The following is a 24,517-nucleotide window of genomic DNA, read 5'->3' as shown; positions in this document are numbered from 1 at the left end:
AACTTTCTTTTCTCCTCTATTTGAAATTTCCCTCTGCTACTCACCATCTTTTTCCACAAAGCTAAAATGGACACGGATACATTCCGTCGCAGCGCGGAGCTGAGGCTGAATAAGGCACAAAGGCAGATTCGAGTCAAGTCTGCAAAGTTGAGGTCACCTTGCACGTGAGACAGGACGAAAAACGAGAGTCACCCTACGCCGACGACAACATTGGCAAATTCAGCTGCGAGGAGAAATCAGAAAGGGCAAAAAAAGCACTTTTTTATGCTGACACCTGCTTCCCTCGGGGTCTTCTCTTACGTCTACTCTACACAGCCCTTTACTCCAGCTTGCACGCACGGAACTAACTCAAGACACAGCAACTCTTCCAGAGTCAAAAGATGCAGAAAAGAGTTGATGTGGAGTAGAGCTCCGCAGGGACGGTACCACCGCTCCAGCCTAAGACTAAGGACAAAAGTTGTCACAAAATATCTACTTGGTTTATCTGAAAAAGAAGTTTTGAAGAAATAAATCAAAGCCACTATGCTGAATTGGTCTACAGAAAAGAAATATCAGGCTGAGCAGGAGCAGAGAGGAGAGGCAAAGTTTCAGAGATGCTGCTCTGTTCTTGATTTTACTTGACATCCTAAGGAGATACACACAACATCTCTTAGAGCAATCAAATTGATACAGGAACAAAGGCCAGGTTGGATGAGGCTTTGGGCAACCTGGTGTAGTGTAGGATTTCCCTGCCCATGGCAGGGGGGTTGGAACTAGATGATCTTTGAGGTCCCTTCCAACCCAAACCATTCTATGATTCATTCTATGAAGCAGAAGAAAAGCAAAGAGCCAGAAGTTACATGGCAAAATCTGTAAAACCAGGTGACTCCAGAACAAGATTCTAGTAACTGGAAAATGAAATGACACTGGCAAAGCATTGACGTTCTCCGACCCGGAAATGGCAGCAAGAGTCCACAGGGAAGAAGCCTCATTGATCCTTGCTGGGCTACTTCCAAACAAGAAGCAAAAAGTGTCTTCCTGTTGTACACCTGCATTTCCAAAACCATCACGTGTACGATCACATCAAATCTACTGTCACGCTATCGGGATGCGCCACGTGCCCGTAAAACGTGACGATGGATAGAGATTTCCAGATGTGACGCCGGTATCTGATGCCCAGGGATGGAGGACAGTGCTGCTCCAGAACTCTTCTGACGTTGCCAGAAGAGCAGAGTGGTGATTTGCTCTAACTGCAAACGTGGTTTCTCACTAAGTCTTCACAAAGCCTGTCCACCATGAAAAACAACTTCTAAAAATGATTGATTTAAACTGGAAATACATATTAAAAAGGAAAGAGTAAGGATGCACGGAAAATTATCACTCTTCCATGCCCAAGGTTTAAAAAAAGAGGAGCAGTGAACCAGGATGAGACTACTGAGTAGTGTTTTGGACAACAGTCAGTGAGAGGACATCAGGAAAAGGCAGAGGAGCTTTGTTCCCAACAAGACATAGACAGAGGGTAAGAGATGGGTGACTCCTCTTGATCATAAAATGGTTTGGGTTGGAAGAGACCTTCAAGGTCATCTAGTTCCAACCCAAGATGGCCTCAAAAAAACCCTTTGTCTGAGGTTCTTAAAATTTTACGTTTCAGGACCAAGAAGGCAAGGAGGATTTTCAAACTGGGCAAACAACCTATTTCCTATCTTCTCCTTCTTCACTGAAGACTATGTTGGTTAGCTACAGCAGCCCATCACTCCTTCCACGTCATGGAGAAGACATGACAACAAGGCACCACAAAGCACTGGGCAGCTTCTTGCTCATTTTCTCTGTGATGCCTAAAACACGCTGGGCCGTTCATTGCCATTTTTGGCATTCCATGAAATAATAAAAACACAGCGCTCCCCCAAAATCGGATTTGTCACAGCACCTCGTTATCCAACGCAAAGGTCACCACGTATGGAAAAAAAAGAGTCTGAGGAACACCCAAGTGAGTTATATTTCAGTGATACAGTCGTTTTTTATTCGGCTTTATATGCATTTTTTTCCCAGATGCTTTGGAAAGACAAGGATGTGGGCAACACCCCTAAACTCTACCTATAGCCTCGCTTATATCTTTACTATTTTTGAAACATTTTCTCCTGACACTCGACGAGGATCCATTTTCAAAGAAAGAAAACGTGGGGTTTTTTTAAAAAAAAAGGCAAAAAAAAAAAAAAAAAGACCTACAAACACGCAGACAGATGGTTATATTCTGTCATTAACTTCCAACCGAAATAAAAATATGAACTTCTCCATCGGTGCTAAACATACCGCGGCACGGCTCGGCTGCCTGGCAGCCACGTTCCTCAGCTGCTGCAAAAGGAACTACCCGGGTCCCGTGGAATTATTAGTATTTATTATTTATTAAGCACCACCAATGCGTTCGGCGCTTCTCGAAGGCAGAGGAAAGTCGGGGGGAGCAGTGGGAAATGTTTGAAAAATGCTGCTCCCCAAGTTGAAGAAGGTGGAGGAGATGAGTCGGAGCAGGGTGGAGGCACGGTGGGAGAACAGAAGGAAATAGATATTTTTAAAGGAGTGAAAATAGTTCCAAGTCCTGCTCCTCCACCTGCGAGGGACGCACGGAACCCCGGCCACGGATCCCTCACCCTCAAACCATCGCTACGGCGAAACACCAGTTGGTTACGGGGAGGGGAACCGCACCCCCCCCCAAGAAAAACCCAAAGGCTACGAAAGGGGAACAATGAAAATCAAGCAAAACAGGAAAGGGGAAGCGAGAAAGACACACCACAAGGCATCGCTCAGTCGTTGGTGGACGGATCTACAGATGTAGAGTCCTAACTTGGGCATCGCGGCACCGAAAATGTGGGTTTCTGCTCTTTGGCAGAGGATTAAGGGAAGATGATTCAGCTAAACCCAGCTCACCACGTGGCCATGCCACCCCCGGCCACCTCCAACCCGGGAGACGTCGCGCGGGGAACGGGGGCTCCGAGCGTTCCTCTGCCCCGTGTCTCTGGGAAGAGCTACGCAACGCTCCAGGGAGCCCTTCGGATAAGTGGGGAGGCATCTCCCGGTCACCCAGCACGTAGGCGGGACTCAAGGACCCACATCTTGACTCACCTGCAACGCGTCGCGCCTTGTTGTCCTGCCGAATGAGGAATCGAAACAAGGTGGAAAAGGGTCTTCAGATGGGTGAAGACAAAGAATTAGGAAAGGAGCGGAGAAGGCTCCATGACAACTCTACAGCCATTCGATGTCGCTTGTGTGTTTGAGGTATCAGAGGGTTTTCTTTTTTTAGGCAGGCTGATAGCAGAACTTAGTCATTGTTTTTAATTATTCCATACATAAATAGCTGGGAGGATTCAGATCCTCATACAGTCCCAGAAATCTCTACTCGTCAAAAGTAACTGCTCCTTTTTTAAGCCAAGAAGCAAAGGAATGAATCACGCAACAATAGAAGCAAGGCTGGAGGTGTCACGGAATCATGGAATGGGTTGGGTTGGAAGGGACCTCAAAGATCATCTAGTTCCAACCCCCCTGCCATGGGCAGGGACACCCTCCACTACACCAGGTTGCCCAAAGCTTCATCCAACCTGGCCTTGAACACTTCCAGGGATGGGGCATCTACGACTTCTCTGGGCAACCTGGTCCAGTGCCTCACCACCCTCAGAAGGAAGAAGTTCTTCCTTAGATCTCATCAAAATCTCCCCTCTTTTAGGTTAAAGCCATTGCCCTTGTCCTATCACTACCAAAGGAATAATATCACTGAGGTCAGTGCTGATGCCAGGCTGGTCCGATGGCTCAGACTGGCACCAGACACCAACCAAGTAACGCTGCCACGCTGAAACACAGATTTCCAAGTGGGATGTAAACATATTTCTTTTTTTTTTCCTCCAGCTCTTAAGAAGGAGGAAGTTAAAGAGCTTTCTGTGAAAAATATACAGCTTGTTGAGTTTGTGTTTATCTGGACCTTTCCAAAGAATATTTGGAAACACAGGTGAAGAAATTCCACAGGTGACGCATTTTGAAAACAGCGATTATTTTAATAATCAGCGTTCCGTATCTATCCGTGCTCGTGAAAAAGATCCTGTTTCTCCACCTCGAGCTGTTCTGTATGTGACGTTCTGGACTTTGGGCTGGTCTACTGGAAATGAGCGACGCAACAGCCAAAGGCAAACGCTACCGAAGTGGCCGTGAGGGTTTGTGGCAACCGTGGGAGACCAACAAGTTCAGAAACAAGTTGGTCACCAGAAAAAGAAAGAATATTTAAAATAACCTCTTGATTTCTGTGTGCGTCGGGTGATGTTGAGACCTCAGTCATGGTCTGGACAGGATGGGGATAAGGTTTCTGTAGAAACACACAGAAAAACACCCAAACCCAACGATAAAACACAAACTAGTTGAGTCCAAGAGGAGTCAGAACAGGTGAGAAGCTCTGGAAGGCAGATGCCTCCAGAGAAAGGGCAACTCTACCACTGAAATGTTGGGAGAAACACCGGAGAGGACCAGAAGATGACCCTCAAAAGACAACCGGTCCCAGAAGACAAGACTATTGTGTCTCAGAAGGGTCAGAAATTAGGTCCATTTCTTACAGCTACCTTACATCTATCACAATCCTTTGTAAGATCTAAACGTACGAGTAGGTGCTGAGTATGCGTGCGACGTACGTGTGCGTACACGTTGCACACACGTGAGCTCCTCCTCCTCTCTCCATGTTTGCACAGAATTGCCAGTAAAAATCAGAGATTTACTGAACCTTCTGGAAGTCAGTGACCCAAACCACTTGGTAACTCAGCAACGGGCACAGCCTGGACTACAGAAATTCCAGTTAAACACAAGAAAACACTTTTTTACTGAAGGTCAAACACTGGAGAGAGGTTGTGCAGTCTCCATCCCTGGAGATAATCAAAACCCATCTGGGCACAGAATCACAGAATGGTTTGGGTTGGACACGGAGACCCTCAGAGGTGCCAACCTCAACGATTCTGTGAGTAAAGCTGTAGTGTCTTTAGCGAGACTATATCCTTGTCCTCACAATCATCACACTCTACGAATTTCTGATGGTCCAAAACGTGGACCAATTTTTCTTCAGAACTTGCTCAAACTTGAGCTGAGCTGGGTTGGAACTAGATGATCTTTGAGGTCCCTTCCAACCCTAACCATTCTATGATTCTATCTAACAGGCCTAGAAGGTTCATTACACAAATGACTCCAAAAGAACATGGGAGCCAGGGAAAGGAACAGGTTGACATCAACACGTGGCTACATGGGAGACTTGTCTTTGGAGAAAGCAAGGAATGGTTGAGAAACGCCGCTGTTTGCACCAACTATGCAACGAAAATGGCTTCAGCTGTTACTCCACTGGACCAATTTTTTGCTTTTTTAATGCATTTACATCAGCAAAACCTGCCAAACCATACCTTAGATGCCAAGAACATCCCCAGCTATCACCTTTGTACGCCGCAGCACTCAACAGTCAATTCTGAGTCCGTAAATTTGCCGGAATCAGTCAAAGCGCAGCCTGCCTTTTCGCTGGAGGTCTTCCATCAAACACTGACCAGACCTGAACCAGTGACGTGCAGCACAGTGAGCCCACAACCTGCCCCAGTACAACCACAGGCCAACATCGCTCCCCTCTTCATCGCGTTCACGATAGCACGGAACGTCGGAGTGCGGCGACTACGGAGGCAAACCAAGCTCCAACCACAACAGAAATCGCAGCGTTATCCTGTTGCCAGGTCATGAGCTCCAGAAAGGTGCCCTTGGAATGCTCCCTTCCAACAAAATAGCCCTCAGCTTAACATTTGATCCGAAGGGCGAAGAGGAAAGCGCTCCTTTCGCCGCTAAATTGCAGCGTTGGGTTTCAGCGCTTCTTCAATTATGACACGGACAATGAAGCCGTGTCTTTCTGGATGCATGAGGAATTCTGCTAAATGAGCCATTCAGACATCTGAACTTAAGTCGGTTCCTTTAATACGTTTGATGAACACGGAAATTTTATCTCTTATGTCATTATTTTAGTGCTGTAACATCAAAAACATTAGTCCACAACGTGCTTACGATCACAGGAGGATAGTTTATGGGCGCTGGAACTAATTTCTGGAGCAGGAGCAATGATTCCACCTCCCAAAATGAGATGTTTGAGCAGAAGCAACAACAGAGGTGAATCTTCTCCGACTAGAAGGAGAAATTACCAGGGGAAATTCAGCCCCACTGATCTCAACCAGGGCTTTCACCACCAATCTCACGGTAGCCAAAATTTCATCCGCTCGCATCGACCGTTTGTCCGTGGGGCAGGAATGTGTACTGAAAAAGTTGGGGAAAACCGGATTCTGAGTACACCTACTCCATCTCCTTACTCCACACGCAAGATTAAACCTACGTAAGAGGTCTAGCATGGCTGGAACCACCAAGAAGGAATCCTGGGCTCAAGGGGAAGGAGCTCTTTCTTTTTGCACGTCCTTTGGCCAAAGGCTACACGTAGGATCCAGCGGGATTTTATTTTGGGCCGTGTTTCCTACGAGGCACGTCGCATCCATGCACAACTGTGGCTGGTAAGTACGTAGAAGAAGACAGAGGGGGTCAAATACTCAAAAAGCAAATAAACAAAGCGCTGGAGCTTTCGTTGACGCCGCGCATCTAATCACAAAAAAATGGATTGGCGATAAGATTGGATATTAGGAAAAAATTTTTTACCATGAGAGTGGTAGAACACTGGAACAGGTTGCCCAGAGAGGTGGTGGATGCTCCATCCCTGGAGACGTTCAAGGCCAGGTTGGACGAGGCCCTGAGCAACCTGATCTAGTTGGAGATATCCCTGTTCCTTGTAGGGGGGTTGGACTAGATGACCTTTGAAGGTCCCTTCCAGCCCTAACCATTCTATGATTCTATGATTCTAAGATTACGTCGGAGCCTAAATTTCTTGGTCCTTTAGGTATCTTTCATCACTTTCGTACAGCTTTTGTGTGGTTTTTTATAGGGAGGGAGAACAAAGGAGAAATTATTCTAGGACAAGGAATCTCGCCATCGAAACGGGAGGAAATCGAGTTATTTGACTAAGCAACAACAACAACAAAAAAACGAAGTAATTTGTAACAGAAGAACAAAATGAACTCGCCGCCGTCTCCGGAGGTCTGCAATATGATCTTCGGAAAAGGTGGCTTGCCAATTTAATCGAGGTAGGAGTTATTTCATTTTTTTTTTTATACATACAGGTAGAGCTTTCAATAAAACTACATATGCCTATAATAGTGCAATGGCAGATGCGTCTCGATTATTAGAGGTGGGCTCCAGGGAATAGATACAATGGATCTTGAAATCCGTCAGCAGCTGTTTGGAAAGAAGGGGTGGAACATCTCAACGCACACACATGTTCCTTAAGTGCAGGAATGTTTTGTTATTTTACTGCAGGTGTAGGACAGAGATGATATTGAATAACTTCTGGCATGCAACACCAATCAACGACGTTGACCAAAGCGCAAACGAGAGGCAGTACGGAGAGCACCACCTCTGTTCCCACCTTCCCTGGCTGCAGTCTTTTTTGATGGTTTACTACGAAAAGGTGGGCAGGTGGTAAAAAAAAGGAAACAAGAAAACCAACCCTCAAGATACTGGAGAACGTGTCATCGATCAAACTCAAGACAACCAAGAGCACTGGAACGCACTTGAGTCCATTGGGGAGGTCTCCAAGAGGTGGGAAGCCCTGGTGTGACGCTACCAGAGGTATTTTTGTAACAGTTATTCTTCAGTGGCTTAAATCAGAAGCCTGATTTCAGAACATGCCTTAGTCTCAACCTCAAGGTCCTTCAATCAAGAAGGACCTTGTAAAAGAATGGAGCAGATAAAAAGATGATCCCTCCTGCTTTTTCTTCCCCCCTTCTGTCCTTGCTGGCCTCCTCTTTGTCTAATTAGAGATGCTGCAACAATTCGATAATTCACAGCAGAAAAAGGAAGTTCCAGGACTTCTGGAGGAGAAGAAGAAAGTGGGGGATAGCTATTTCTGTCCATTCCCTTCTCTGCAGGAGGAGGACAATGTTCCACAGAGATTTACAGCCTTTCTGGGCAGCAGTCAGCCCTTCTGCACAAAAGCTCCATCAAAGGTCTGTCGTATCCTCCCTCCACTACGCTCACGGAGCTGCGAATGGTCAAAAATTAAATCCACGGCTTTCCTCACCTTCCGCCATGGGACAAGTTCAGAACCCTGTCGTAGAATCATGGAATCATGGAATGGGTTGGGTTGGAAGGGACCTCAAAGATCATTCAGTTCCAATCCCCCTGCCATTCGCAGGAACACCTGCCACTACAACAGGTTGCTCAAAGCCCCATCCAACCTGGCCCTGAACACTTCCAGGGATGGGGCATCTACAACTTCCCTGGGAAACCTGTTACAGTGCCTCACCCCACTCATGGTAAAGCATTTCTTCCTTAGATCTCATGGAAATCTCCCCTCTTTCAGTTTAAAGCCATCACCCCGTGTCCCATCACTACACATCCTTGTCCAAAGCCCCTCTCCAGCTTTCCTGTAGCCCCTTCAGGCACTGGAAGGCTGCTGCAAGGTCTCCCCGGAGCCTTCTCTTCTCCAGGCTGAACAGCCCCAACTCTATGTCTCCATAGCAGAGGTGCTCCAGCCCTCGGATCATCTTCACGGCCTCCTCCGGACCTGCTCCAGCAGCTCCATGTCCTTCTTGTGTTGGGGGCCCCAGAGCTGAACACAGTATTCCAGGTGAGGTCTCACGAGAGCAGAGCAGAGGGGCAGAATCCCCTCCCTCCACCTGCTGCCCACGCTGCCTTGGATGCAGCCCAGGACACGGTTGGCTTTCTGGGCTACCAGCACACGGTGCCGGCTCATGGTGAGCTTCTCCTCAACCAACACCCCCAAGCCCTTCTCCTCAGGGCTGCTCTCCATCCATTCTCCGCCCGGCCTGTACTTGTGCTTGGGATTGTCCCGACCCACGTGCAGGACCTTGCACTTGGCCTTGTTGAATTTCAGGAGGTTCTCACAGGCCCACCTCTCCAGCCTGTCCAGGTCCCTCTGGATGGCATCCCTTCCCTCCAGCATGTCCACCACACCACCCAGCTTGGTGCCATCCGCCATTGTAAGCGGGAGACAGAAAGGGATGGGAGAGGAGAGAAGCGGGGAGCACGTCAGCCACGCAGCAACCTGCTCGAGGAGAAAACGCCGATGACTTCTCCCCTCGGAGCGAGCTCCGATACAGGGAGAATAAACCACCCCACACATCTCCTAAGAAAACCTTCTGAGAAAGCGCCTCAGCTGTCCCAGCTGAACTGGGAAGGGGCCACAAGCCCCAGGGTGCGTTGAAGGCTCCTCTCACCCATCCCAGAGGGACAGGGAGGAAGAAAAGATGGGATGTGAAGGAGAGAGGATCCACAGCCACGCAAGAAGAGGGACGTCAGGAAAAGAGCGTGTAGTGGCTGCGAAGAGACTTCAGCGTCCAACAAATATTTGGAGTCAGATCCGACAGGAGCGGATAAAGGAAAATATCAGGAGCTACGAGAAGGCTGAACTCTGGTTGGGTCAGCATGAACTTTTAAATGAGTTTCTAGAAACCTAAGCCAGAATTGGCACATTCCCTTGGAACGGCACCCTGGATCATAAGGCTCTTGGAAACCTGGACCATCGCTTCCGGAGGGACGGCGTGGGGTGGAAGCTTTGGAGCAAGAAGAGAGCACAGGAAAGCAGGGAGGAAGAGAGAGAGGACAAGAGGAGTCAAAATACTGAAAGGAGGCCAGAGGAGAAGCGGCAAGTTAAAGGAGACAGGTTGTGTGCCGGTGCGGAGGTGCTCTCCACGGAAACACTGTCCTGCTGGTCACCAGAGCACCGGGGAAGCCCCAGGCACAAGAGGTCCTACCCCAGCTCCTCCTGCCCCGCTCAGCTCCAGGTCTTGGACTGGAGCTGCAAGAAAAGCAAAGTTTAACATCACGCCTACGTCGTTCCGGTGGTTGGTCGTCTTCTTTACTACGGTATCTTGAATCAAGCTGAAGGCCAGCAGATAGGATCTCAATCTGGAGAAAAATTATATTTTTGGTCGTAGTTGTGTTTTCAAAAAAAAAAAAAAGGGGAAAAAACCCCAAAACTGGCTGAGCTTGTGTAACTCCACTAGCTTTTACCTTAACGCTTCATTCCAAATTCAGCTTTTAACAGCAGGAGGGTTCCAACTGGCCTCCAAGAGTATTTCTGGAACATCAAGTAAATCAGTCCATCCAAAACCAACATTTCTACAAGACTTAGTAGTAAAAACAAGTCATCTCAGGATTTGGGGACTTTTGCTTTAAGTTAAAACACCTTAAAAGCAAAGTATCTGTTCCTGCGCATTTCCCAAAAAGGCAGAATCCAAATTTTCAAAGAACTCTTGAATTTATTCCCGCATCCAACCTCGTGCGTTGCCTTGGAAATCTACGGCGTATGTTTTTCAGCCATCGAGCTCATTCTACAGCTCTTTCCTCGCCACTTTTTCCAATTAATGTTGCTCAGAAGAGCGTGGTGGCTCTAGATTACCCAAACCCGGTCTCATCGTCTACGAGCAGGTAGTGGGTCCGCTCGGCCGTAAGCGGCACACGTTACTATTAGTCTAAAAATAGTACTTTGTGTATCCAGATCCTCCACTGAGGAATATCGGTGTTTTACAAACACTGCAGAATCAACACAGCCCCTCGTTTTCAGCTGTCGGTGGGCAACTTGGAATCACGGAATGGGTTGGGTTGGAAGGGACCTCAAAGATCACCCAGTTCCAATCCACCTGCCATGGGCAGGGACACCCTCCTCTACACCAGGTTGCCCAAAGCCTCATCCAACCTGGCCTTGAACACTTCCAGGGATGGGGCAGCCACAGCTTCTCTGGGCAACCTGGTCCAGTGCCTCACCACCCTCAGAGTGAAGAATTTCCTCCTTAGATCTAATCAAAACCTCCCCGAGATGCTCAGTTCTACCTACCAAATCACTTCTTCCAGTTCTTTCCATCTTTATCTCTCTACAGTGCTCATTTATATGGAGCTCTTGGAAAAAAGCAGCAGATACTCCGCTCTTACGTACAGTTTGAGTACCCAGTCTGAGTACTCAACCAATACTACAGGCTAGGAAACCAGAATAAAGAGACATCAAGTAGGTACGCTATTTTTTGCCACTACTGCCTTGTTAATCCCATCCTAAACCAGCTCCATATAAAAAAAAAAAAAAAAGGATCTTTGGGGAACCAGTTAAGTAGCACAGAATTAAGTCAACGTGCAAAATGTTGACTTCACTGAACAAAATGAGATTTTTGTCATCAGCTCCGATGAAGCCAGTGTTTCAAACGCGTCTTGACAACAACTTTGCGACACGTTTCTTCGCTGACTTCTCTCTAACGGAATTAAATCGTTCCCGAGACGAGCTTTCTTCCATTCCCACTGTCATCAGTGGTGTATTTGCTACGGTTTTGGGCTCGGAAAGAAAAATCATCTCCAAGTAAACGGGTCGCTGCGTCTCCGACCTCTTCTCTCATTGGCGTGAACGCAGTGGGGATGAAACCTTCGATCGTCGCCGCCGTTTGCGCCAAGAGAGGTTGTTGAGTTGTTTTTTTGTTGGTTTTTTTTTTTTTTCCTACTGGAAGATTAATAGGTAGCAAGTTCAATATCGTTAGGTATTTAGTTTTCCTTAATTGTTCCAGGAACTCATCTACGGAGAGCAATGCATCACATCTGGAGGTAGCAATTTACCTTTCAGAAATCAACAAAATCCGAGCGCTCCTCATGGGTTTAGGAAAACGGGAGCTCCCGCAGCTCCCGCCGCCGCTCCGCTCCCTCGGATAACTCCGGCCTTCAGGAGGACGCTGGGTGATCCACAATCTCCCCATCGATATTTCCTTTGGAATTCCCCAAGTTTTCGTCAAGATCTCCTGTCTAGATCAGCTCATTTTTCTCAATACGTGGGGGAAAGCACATCCTAGAGATCTTGCACGAGGTTTGGAGCTTTTAATTTTCTTTTAAGCCTGAAGGTTCATACTTGTTAATAATTTGGTGGATCCTGATAGTTCTGCAGCCTGGAGAACAGACAACAGATGGTGCAGCCTCGGCATTAAGCATTATTCCTTCTGTACCTTTCAGGAATTCGCGAGATTCTTATTTTAGAAATAATTTTTCTCCTTCCTGTCTGGGCACTGGTCATCTGCTTCATCCCCTTTTCCATTACGCTTCAAGAAGGCGGGTGCACACGGCAGAAAGAAAGATCCTATTCCATGGATTGGAATTTTTACTATTTACACTTATATTTTCCTAATATTCCTCACATTTTTCAGGAATGAAATCATACAAAACGAGAGTGAGTAGGGTTTTCTGCCATGACTTCTTCATTGACCCTACACAACCATAGAGCACTGCCATGTAGACACAACCAAGGACCCACCCAGAGAGCTGACCACGTCTGCACCGACTGAATTCTGCAGAAACTCCAAAATTGGTCCACCAAAGCGTGAAAAACAATTGCTCACAGCTATAGTTCAGGAAAAACATGCATTAACTCCCTCCGCGCTTCCAGCGCGGCGGGTGCGGTGATGCTGCAGGAACATCTCCTTAGGGATATGGTTTAATGGGGATTAGGGACGGTTGGACTCGATGATCTCTGAGGTCTTTTCCAACCTAGAAATCTATGAAATCTATGAACATCACACCGAGTCATTTCTCTACTATTTGACACCAAAAGAATTTCATTCATGGAGATGGTTCCAACACAGGCAGACTGAAAGAAAAACTAAAAGCAAAAGGCAGCAAAGAAAGGTCTGTTTTCGGTCGAAATGGGACATGGCAGCAGAGCCAGGAGAGCAGCAGAGCAGGATCTCCAGGAGGCTGGAGCCACCGAGGAGATGGGTCTCACCCTCGGATGGATGCTGCTACACGCTGGGGACAACATCCCCAACGCTGGGCGAGCGTTGGGGACAGGAACACATCCTGCTACCTCCTACCAAGAGAAAGCAAAAGCTTCCAAGGATCTCCTGCTCCAAGCCCGGCACGCAAAACATCCCAACGAACAGAAATTTCGGTTTAACTGCTCAAGTTGTTTCATTTTTCTACGCTAAATATTTAAAAACAACGGCATAAGAATAGACTCTTTCCCTACATTTTTACAGACCATGGACATATGAAAGGAAAGAAGGGATCAAGTGTTTCCCTTTCCTAGAGGGAAATAATACACATTTTTGTTGGTTGATTTATTTTCTTTTTTTCCCTGGCAGATTTGAACAGTATAAAGCTTTGACTATTAAGAAGGTTATTAAACTATTTCGCTAGTTTTCCGAAGTGCGAAGTCGCCCAGCACTTTTCAAGAACAAAACGAATTTAAACACAAGATTAATATCGATATTAATGAAAATAATTAATGAAATGAAAAAAGAACTTTTTTTTTTTTTTTTAAATCAATTGTCTTGAAAGAAAGCACAGACTTTTGGCTAGTGATAGTATTTTTAGGCTGAGACTTTCTCTGGAGACTGAAAAGTAGGCAAATGCAAAGTGCAGAGAGGCGCACACGTGCTACACCTTTGTGTTCCATCGGTGCTTTATTATTTAATTAAACTACTTTTATTTTTCGAGCTCACGCGTGCTTCCCCTGAGACGGCTTCGCTGTTAGCCTGCTGGCCTTGACTCCCAGCCAAAACCAATTCCGAAACAAAAAGGGACAACAAATCATATTTTCACAGACATTTTTATCCCTCAATACAACCTTGTTTTCAAACAACATCGTCCAGATTGGAGGAAAACTCGAATTTATGGCAGTAGCCCCTCTAAAGCTGGGGGCTGACCCAAGCTCTGCGGTGCGGTTTCCACTTTGGGAATTGGTTGGGAAGGACCCAACGCGCCAAACGCTGCGGCATTGTTGGGAGGGACAATAATCAAGAGCCCACCGCAGCCCTGGTTGGGAGGTATCAGGTCAACCCAAGTCCTAACGGTCTCCAGTAGCTTCTGGCTTGAGATGAGCTCAGGCAGGAGCTTCCAAAAATTGTGTTTGGAAATCAAGCCCGTTTCGGAGAAACGCGCATCCGTAGCCATCGTTTCCCATGGAGCCTGTTCCTAAGATGTGCTTTAAGAAGCCAACTTCGTTTATCGGAGTATTTATGGCTGAGTAGACTTTCACTTACCTGGTGGCAACCCTGTAAATTCGAATCTCTTCCATACGATGAGTACGAACCTCTTTCTGTTTTACCTGTTAACAGAAAAAAGAAAAATCAATGTAGAAGAGAGATAAACAGATATATATACAGCTTTTCCAAGCTTTTTATACGGATCATCACCGCGTTTTCCTAGGGCTGTTTACAGATGTAAAATAGGCACCGCTACTGCGGAATGCACGGAGACAACAGAAAGGGATTAACACTTTTTCACGCTAAAGACGGTGATGATGGAATCACAGAATCATAGAATCGTCTGGTTGAAAGAGACCTTCAAGATCATCGAGTCCAACCATTCACCCTGCACTGGCAGGGTCCCTAAACCATGTTCCTCAACACCAAATCCACAGTTTTTCAACACCTCCAGGGATGGGGACTCCACCACCTCCCTGGGCAGCCTGTTCCAACACTTCCCAACCTTCTCTGGAAAGAAATTCTTCCTGATATCTAAAATTCTTCCTGATATCTAAGTGATGTGAAATAAACTTCCTAATCTGGGCTGTGCTGCTCTACACACTTCCCAAAACTGGGATTTAATGGGCTTCCAGAGGCTGGATGGAGGAGTGAGCTGACCTCCACTACATCTCCTGTACCGTACTTGTCCCACCACCATGCCGGGGGCACGGTGAGTCCCTCACCAGCTCTCCGGACAACCAGCTTCTCCTCGGAGCTGCTGGGATCCTGCTCTTTTCCCCGAGGAGTAAATTCCCTCGTGATCAAGGTGAACAGGTTGCCCAGAGAGGTGGTGGATGCTCCATCCCTGGAGACGTTCAAGGCCAGGTTGGATGAGGCCCTGAGCAACCTGATCTAGTTGGAGATAGTCCTGTTCCTTGCAGGGGGGTTGGACTAGATGACCTTTGAAGGTCCCTTCCAGCCCTAACCATTCTATGATTCTATGATTCTATGATTCTATGATGGAATTTACACCTGGGAAAAAAGACATCGATTGGACATTCGCCATTCGCTCCAACGCTGGGACTTGACCGGGGGCCCAACGACCGCCGGGACTCTCTGCCAGCCCTAAGCATCCCTTTTTTTTTCCTTTTTTTTTTTTTTTTTTTTCCCCAGACTCAACAGCCTGACTTGCAGTACTGGTTCCAGTTATGTCCCGTTTACGAAGGTTCTTTCAGGTTTCCAACGGGCTCGAGCGAAACCGAGAAGAAGTGGTTTCTGCAAAGCATTAAGTCATGGCTGAGCAGCACCGCGCCACGTGCTCCGGAGACAAAGAGCAGTCAAGAGGGCTGATACAAAACATATTGACACTAAAAGACCACCCTTCTGGTGAGGATAATCACAGGGGGGGCCGGGGGGGGAGGTATTATCTAACAAAACATCCAAGAACACAGTAAAAATCACTCGTAAAATTCAAGTTTTTATTATAGGCTGGGGCATAAAACCCACAACACACAGTACCAGTTACTAGAGACCAGATGCTCGGTTTATCTCCGCTCGCAACAACCGGCGACGCCGGGGCCACCTCCGCACCTCGGAGCCAGGTTCCCGTGGCTGCGGACCCCCCCCCCGGATCACGCACCCCCCGTTCCTGCCCTACGCCAAACCCCGTGGCGCCGGGAGAAAGCCGCTGCGCCGATACACCTACCGAAACCGGGGTGGGGGGGGGGAAAAAAAAAAAAAGTCCTTTAATTGCACTTAGAAATATCAGATTATAATATGGATGATATCTCCCAACCTCGCAAATTTTGGGGGCTTTTGGTGGTCCGTCCCCTCATGTCTCCCCACCCCAAATTTCATAGAGAACCCAGATGGTTAAGACAAAGGATGATGGAGTTCATTTTAACCGTTCCCAAAACGGTGCCACCGCATTCTGATTCCACGAGCCTTTCCCTTAATATATGGCTACCAGGTTTGTTGCTCTTTAGAGGTATTATTGATAAAATTTGACTATTTTGAGGGTTTGAAATCAAAAAAAAAAAATCATCTTTCTCCCCATAATAATCGAAGCTTTAGAGCTCCCTTTTGTGGCTCGATTGTTTTTTGCCTTTTTCCCCAGAAAGTAGTTCCTTTGACACGGGACCCTCCAAAATTGATTTGCCATTCACAGGACATTTGCACACGTAATAATAACTCGTGAAAAAGCTGGAAAGCCTTTGGCAAAATAATTCCAGATCAAAAACGACGACGAAATTTGAACGGTGAGTCCGCGGGTCCGACGCCGAGACGCGCCCGCAGTTACGTGTGCTACTTGCCATCGCCCCGAGAGGGCCAGAAATCGGTGGAAATAAGAGGTGAGGATGCAAAGGGGGGGTAAAAAAAGGGAAAAAAAAAATCAATCCCAAGCCAAAAAAAAAGCAGGGTGGAGGGGAAGCAGCGCCATGGTACTGGGAACGGGCGCCTCGCCGCTGCCCGGGTACCCGTAATCTTCTTTTTCTATCGTATCAGACACAGGCAGCCTGGTCTTAATTTCAGTTGTTAAAAAATATTTATCCCGATACAAAAATAAACCCGCCGCAAATTACAAGTTGTCAGGGTTAAAATCGACTTCTATTTGTGTGGGGGAGGATAAGGGAACAGCGTAGACATGAATCATTCTCAGTAATTTGAGTGTTTCCATGACATCAATGGGCACTCGTCCAGGACTCTGTCGAAGTCTGCGAGGTACCAAAGCGGCACAGCAGCCAGCAGGAGATTGACTTTTTTTTTTCTTTTTTTTCCCCCCCCTTTTTTTTTTTTTTTTTTTTTTAGGATTATGCTCCTTGTAAAGCTTTTCATCTCCAGCATCCACTTTTACCACCAAACAGATCGTTTTGGAGATCGGGAGGGAAAACGTTTCGTTCCGAGAGTGGAAGCCTTTAACTTTATGACATTGTTGTTCCCACGTACATATAGAAATGTGCCTCCTCCATTAAGAACAAATCCCTGAAATTTCTGGGGAAAAAAAAAAAGTCAAGGAACCGTTCAAAAGATGCACGGACGTAGATTTTCCACCCTCAACTGTAATTATGAAATTATCATACTTTTTGTAGCGGCTCTTCATTTCGGTGGGGTGGGGTGGGGTGGGGGGGGGAAGAAATATCTTTTGTATAAACTGTCCATTTCAAATTAGCTCCAGTCTTGATGTTGATTTTCTGCTTCAAATTCACTGGCACATTTGTTTCAGATAATAAAATTTGCCAGAGTGCTGATAATATGCAAGAGGAGGCTCTTTTTAAGCAACTCTCCGTGCTCACAAATACAAAAGCTTCTCCCAAATTGCGCCGCTGACTGTCCATCCTGCATCGTTTTCAGCCACTCCGACACCTCAGCCTCTTCTGTCCCTTTTTTTTGAGGTTTGCAAGAGCTAAAGATTTTTTTTTTTTTTAAAAAATTGTTTTAAAAAAGAGAGAGTGTCTGTAGATGTAGACACCCGACGCATTCACTGCGGAATTTTCGAGACAACCCTCTAGTACTAGAATGCGGCAGCCGCTGCGGATATTTTTTGGCACAAAGACAATGGTGGCAGTGCCAAGCCCCATGGCTAAAACTCCTCAAAAGAGGCATAAGGGTGGCATTAATCGTTCCGAGTCTTTTACTGCATGGAGTACTGTTGTCCATATTTTAAAACCTAAAAGTACCCGTTAGTAATATTTGTTGTAAGCCGGGGGAAAAAGAAAACAGGAAAAAAAAAAAAAAAAAAAGGGAGGGAAAAAAAAAAAAAAAGGGAAAAAAAAAAAAGGGAAAAAAAGAGAAAAAAAGATAAAAAAAAAAAGGGAGCTTGAAATAGAGATGAATAACAAATCTTGTCAGGCATCTGATGAATTTTTTTCTACCTAGAGGACCAACCGGTAAAACGTGCCGTTTGTTGCCGGCGCTCCGAAAGCGCGCGGCGATCCGTCCCCTTCCGTGGCTTTCTGGAAACAAAGCTCCATGGAAGAAGTTGACCTACAAAGGCTGGGGAGTGAGTAACTTTGGAGTAGGTGCTTGTTCTTTAGGGAAGGTGGAAAGAGGATCTCCAGCGCGCGCGCGGAAATACGGATCTACAAAAATATTGCGTTGACGCAATGCGTGCCAATCAACGGAGAGACAAAGAACGCCGCGCGGCTCCCGTTTGCCGACAAAACGCCGGCTCTCGAGTCTCTACCTCTAGAACAAAAATAAAATGAAATAAAATCAAATCTTTCTCTTCCCTAAACTAACCCCGTTGCTTCCCAAACGTTTTGTTCGACCGCAGAAAACGGAAGAGGCGTAGGGTTGCCGATCCATCGGTAAAGAAGCTCTTGCCACGGTGCACTTTGGAAAATTCTCCGAATTAAGGAGGAAATTTAAGTAATTTCCAAAGTCATCTGGTTTCCCACTCTTTTTCTGGGAGACAGGGCACCTTGTGTTTTTTTTCTGGTAGGCAGAAAGGGAGGCATGAGGCAACTCTTTCCATCTGCAGAGAAAAGGAAGTGAAGCTATTTCTGGAAATGACTTCGATTCAACGTTTGCATCGATTTTTCGTGTTTGACATATTTTTTTCGCGAGATGACTTCAACCAGAATATTCTAAATTCAGGTTTTTTCCCCCGGCCTACATTTGGGGTTTAGTCCTTGGTGAGACTGAAGAAGGGAAACCTGTCTGGGGCAGGGAGGGGGGGGATGGAATTGTGGTAGGGGTTGGAATTTTAACAGCTGCCAATTTGGGTCGGTAATTTTGCTTAAATTTCTTATTTTCTTACTGAATTTCTAGCGGGTTTGAAAATTAATGATCGTTCCCTCTGATGTCCCGTGTCTCAAACGCATCCTGAAGGGAGCCTGATCCCTTCTCCTACAGAGAATGACAAATTAAAGGAGAATTCGGTGCCGAAATCAGACCGGGCAACGAGGACCACAGAGCTGGAGCATATTTGGGGGAAAAAAATTGCGGAAGAACGGGCTGAACTTTGTAGTTCCACGTTTGTAGGTATATAACGAACATAATACTCGTTATCCGCCGTATCAGGGTTTAATTCCATCGGTGTAGGGACCACGAAACAGTTCACTTCTGCCTTAATTTGTACTTTTTGCTTTCCCCTCATCGATTTTTAAGCAAAGTTCCTGCAAAAATGGTACAAATTTTGGTTGGAACTGGATGATCTTTGAGGTCCCTTCCAACCCAACCCATTCTGGGATTCTAGAAATCAGACGGCGTCTGATCCAGGGAGGGTCCACGGACTGGAGATAAAGCTAAGGGAAGGTATTAATGCCAACAACTGGAAGGGCATCACATCTCCAAAGGGAAAAGAGATCCTTTTTTTGACTTGAAAGAGGATTTTTGCACTTCCACTGACGTGCAGTAAACAGTAATGGTTCTTAAAGAGATGTTACGACGCCGGAGCAAGCACCATTACAAAGGGAGAGATTTTTTTTCTTCTTCTTTTTTTTAATTTTATTTTTTTGCAACGGAAATTAAATCCTAAAACCTCTACTAAAACCAAGCCGCAGAGCCGACTCGAACAACCTCCAGGCAGGAAATTCAGCGCCCAAGTGCCACTTCGCCAGCGCCCACCTCGCTGGTCCGGAGCTTACGCTGGAAAAGGCAGGGTTAATTCCCCAACACCCCAAAGGCCAAGCTCCTTCCTTCCACACACCTACCACCTATACGTGCCTGTGGCTATACGTACATCTATACGTTGATGGGAAAGGCTGGGCCACCTGCCCAAGGGTATCCAAGCTTTGCCCGATGCCCGGAGCTCCACGGTCCCTTCTGTGCCTATTCAGTCATTCCATGAAAATACCAGCCCAATTTTTATTTTTTTTTTTGGGTCACTGATCTCAGTTCATGAAATATTGGATCCAAACCAAAAGACTGAAGCAAATTCCTCAACCTATCGCTGTAAACCCCCAAAAACCAGCATCTATCACAGGGCGGCGCGCGATTTCACCGTTTTGGGTGCTTTTAAACCAAAACAGCTGCGGCACAACCGTACTTGAAACAGCAACAATGTGTAAAGAGACTATCGAAGACTGTGTTCCACCAGATTTATGCTAAATGGTCCTTTAGTCCTTGACTGGTCCCACCAAAACCAATGAGATCGTAAAGATTACGACGCTATCCCGTAAAAGAAGGGTTTGAGGCCAAGAGTTGGTGATTTGCCTGGATGACGCGGCTGCGTTACGGGCTCGATTGTGTCTCCTCCAGCTTGTTGTGCCCATTTTTGGCACCTTCAAGATGATCAGAGGACACGCGGGCATCACCATCTCACATCCAGCACTGCAACTGCACAACCAGTAAACGACACCGCGGACAAGGAACGTTAATGAGCTTAATACCGAGTACATGCCCTAATTGAGAGCAGAATAATAAACTTTCATAATTAAATTAGGTATTTAAACAAAACAACTGTTTATTTCAACGCCGTCTGAAGAAATGACGTTGAACGAGTTGAAGAAACGACGTTGAACGAGTTGAAGAAACCTTGAGGACTTCTCACCGTTGCGGGCCACCGCGTTTGGCACGCAGAGCCCTACGCCGCACGAACGGCCACGTCCAGAGAGCCCGGAGCAAGCGGGCACCTACGTCCAAGAGCCGCCAACGGAAGAACATTGATGGGTGACAATCCTTCGTTTCGAGTGAAGACGCATCACAAACATCTTCAGTCTCCTTTTCGCGTGCGCACGGAATTTCAGTCTAGAGGAAATAATGACGATCATCTCAGCCTGAACACCTGTATCGCTCTGGAAACGGGCAAATTTCTTTTGGAGAGAAACAAAGACTCTACTCTTTACTCTTCTCGTTCTTGGAACGTACAATAGTCAAAAGACGGGCAGGGGATGAAGAAAGGCATCAGAGAACAACAACAACAAAACCAAAAGCATGACCTAATACTAGATGATCTTTGAGGTCCCTTCCAACTCTAACCATTCTATGATTCTACCAGAGAATCGAAATAACAAAAAAGGGGCAACGTTTTCCTACGGATACGAGACAAAAACATGTTGGAATAATACTCCGGGACTTGGAAATAATATATCAAAACTGAACCTAAAGCACTGGATATTGGTTTATCCGAAGTAAGCCTCACAAGATTGAAACACGCTGCAGGGTGATCCCTCGGCATTTGTTCAGGGACTGGTTCAGAAGATCTTTATCACGTATCTGGAAACCTGAGTTTTCACCCAAGCATGAAAACAGAATCACTTTCAAACCAGTCAGATAGGGATCTAAGGCTGGGAAAGACATGGAATTGAAAGAGGACAATGAACCTTCCCACGGCCCAAGTCTGGGGACTTGGTCTGCAAACCACCCCTATCTTGGAGCATTTATTCCAAGGCTCCTGAAACAAACCGTGTTGGACACGAGCAAGGAAAAGGGATCAAAAGCCTCATTGCTCTGATCGGGGATCAAATCTACACCTCAGCACGACGAACAGAAACCGTTCTCATCAGACGGCTGCGTTGGTGTCCCAAAGCGAGAGGAAAGGTGCCATCTCGGGACTTGGGGTGACTTCGCGCTCAGGCAGCAGGACCACCAACCCCACCAGGACCACCGAACTCACCAGGACCACCAAACTCACCAGGACCATCAAACCCACCACAACCACTAACCCCACCAGGACCACCAACCCCACCAGGACCACCAAACTCACCAGGACCATCAAACCCACCAGGACCACCATCCCCACCAGGACCACCGAACTCACCAGGATCACCAAACCCCACCAGGACCAGCAAACTCACCAGGACCACCAAACTCACCAGGACCATCAAACCCACCAGGACCACCATCCCCACCAGGACCACCAACCCCACCAGGAGCACCAAACTCACCAGGACCATCAAATCCACCAGGACCACCAAATGCACCAGGACCACCAAACTCATCAGGACCATCAAACCCACCAGGACCACCAAACTCATCAGGACCATCAAACCCACCAGGACCACCAACCCCACCAAGGAGCACCAAACTCACCAGTACCATCAAACCCACCAGGACCACCAAACTCATCAGGAGCACCAAACTCATCAGGACCACCATCCCCACCAGGACCACCAACCCCACCAGGACCACCAAACCCATCAGGACCACCAAACTCACCAGGACCACCAACCCCACCAGGATCACCAAACTCACCAGGACCACCAACCCCACCAGGACCACCAAACCCCCCGGCCAGCCCTCCACATCCCGGCGCTCAGCTACTGAACCCACCCCTCCTGCCCGAAGCCCAAATGAAGTCTACAGCATCATCTACACAGAAGAAAGAAGGAAATTAATGCTGACCATGAGCACACGGACCCATCTGAAAAGCCTGATGGCAAAAATAAATTTTCAAGTTTTAATACTAAAAGCATCAATGGCTTTGAAATTATTTGCCTCCTGGTTTTCCCCCGTCTTCACGTGTTCTTCACGCATATGTAGACACGACTACCTGAGTCTCTAATAATTTAAATGAGATTAAATATTCAATTATCCATTTCTACAGAAACAGTATTTATTTGCAATATTGTTGAGTGCAGAAAAATAAAAAATAAAAAATAAAAGCTGGCATTTTTTGTCATAATTTTGATGCTTTAAAACCACCGGATGGGATAATTTGGATTAGCTGAGAAGACAAAACAAACGACGAACTTCTCAGCGGCCGGAAAAACATCAGGAAGGAGGCGGGAAATACACTGCAACGTTCTGAAATACCCAAAAATCTCCAATGGGCAACCTCCAGCAGAGGGCATGCCCACCCTAATATCATTTGTACACTCCAGAACTGGCATTTCCCAAATGTTTCGGGAACAAACGACGCGGGCTGAGAATCGGGGCAAACTCATCGCATCTCCACGCGCTCGCCGACACTTGCCGCTCGAGACCGATAAAGCTCTCTTGGGAAAACCCATCCAGGTGGGGTAATTCCTACGCTGGAAAATAAACATGAAGTCCTGGAGAGGAGGGTTTCCCACCTCTACCAGCTGCCAAACGCCAAGACAACCTCCACGCCAAAAAAATGACCATTCCTCGGCACAAACTTCGGGCCTGAAAGGAATGCTACACTGAAGAGCAAAATTCCAATTGATTTCCAAATATTTTATTCTCTATAGGTGACATATAGAATCATGAAATGGTTTGGGTTGGAAGGGACCTCAAAGATCATCCAGTTCCAACCCCCCTGCCATGGGCAGGGACACCCTCCCTGGAATACACCAGGAATGGGACAGCACGATTACCTACAGTTTCTAGACAATATTTTATTGGGTTTTGTCATATTTAAGTCAGAGGAAACTTAATAAAAAACTGAGCCAGGGAAAAATTTGTTGTCTATCACGTTTGTTTCAGAAATCATTTTCCTTTACGTTCATTACCTAAAGGGGGCCTACAGGAAAGCTGGAGAAGGACTTTGGACAAGGGTGTGTAGTGATAGGACAAGGGGCAATGGCTTTAAACTGGAAGAGGGGAGATTTAGGTTGGATCTAAGGAAGAAATTCTTCCCTCAGAGGGTGGTGAGGCACTGGACCAGGTTGCCCAGAGAAGCTGTGGCTGCCCCATCCCTGGAAGTGTTCAAGGCCACATCCGATGAGGCCTTGGGCAACCTGGTGTAGTGGAGGGTGTCCCTGCCCATGGCAGGGGGGTTGGAACTGGATGATCTTTGAGGTCCCTTCCAACCCAACCCATTCCACGATTCTATGATTATATAACAGAGAACTTCCTACAGCCCAAGTCCAGGCTCTAAATCTTTGGTCTACCCTACCCACGTTTTAGGGTCCTCCAGTGGAAGCCCTTCCTTCACAACAGCCAAACCAAGCCCTCTCTCCCAGCCACGGCACATTCCCGGTATTCCAAGAGGCACCAAGGAGAAACCTCCTTTTCCTCTTGCAACCACGAAAGGGACGACGGGAATTAACCGCTCCCGGCTCATCCACGGAAACCATCACTCAACCTTACCTTCAAACCCAACCTTAACTTCTACTTTACAGCACAGAGGCTAATGGCTACTTAGGTTCCTTATCAGATAATATATATATTTTTATTTTTTTTTTTAAGTTTCAGTAGCCTTGGGAGACGAACTTAATTGCCAAGGTCTACAAGGCAGCTTGGGTTACACGTAGGTCACAATAAATAATTCTCATCCCTCGGCCGGCGCGAGGCGCGCCGTGGCCGCCGCCTAAGTTGGAATGACAAGCCTTTATTATTCCTAAGCGCTCCCATTCGGAAACGTTTGCACAATCTGTTAAGTCCAGACAAATTTAAACGGTTCTGACATGCAGCCTGCTAGGGTCAGCGCCAGGGATAATGCCTCTTTCCGTGGGTAAAAATTCGTGGCATATAGGTCACCCTCTTAAGGGGAATCAAGCGCGTGGTCCTTCTTTGCATCTCCACCACAATCCTTCATCCCGCAGCCCGGAGCTGAGAGTGAAATGCAAGAAAGGAGTCGAACGCTCAAAGCAAAAATCTGCTTCCAGGACAATCCATTATATCTGACAAGTTAAATGTTCCATGGT

General features: G+C 46.8%; 1 protein-coding gene across 6 annotated transcripts in view; it reads right to left on the bottom strand.

The window, feature by feature from the left end:
• TCF4 (transcription factor 4) overlaps nt 1–24,517 on the bottom strand; it is a 221,063-nt gene that overhangs the window by 94,592 nt on the left and 101,954 nt on the right. For all 6 annotated transcript variants that reach the window (XM_086629777.1, XM_086629778.1, XM_086629780.1 and 3 more), the window contains one exon: nt 14,100–14,164. In XM_086629777.1, the coding sequence (XP_086485903.1) occupies nt 14,100–14,164 (65 nt within the window). The remainder of the gene's footprint in view (nt 1–14,099; nt 14,165–24,517) is intronic.

The sequence above is a fragment of the Tauraco erythrolophus genome, chromosome Z, assembly GCF_009769465.1.
Source record: "Tauraco erythrolophus isolate bTauEry1 chromosome Z, bTauEry1.pri, whole genome shotgun sequence".
Lineage (NCBI taxonomy): Eukaryota > Metazoa > Chordata > Aves > Musophagiformes > Musophagidae > Tauraco > Tauraco erythrolophus.
This window is presented reverse-complemented; position numbering and strand designations above follow the sequence as displayed.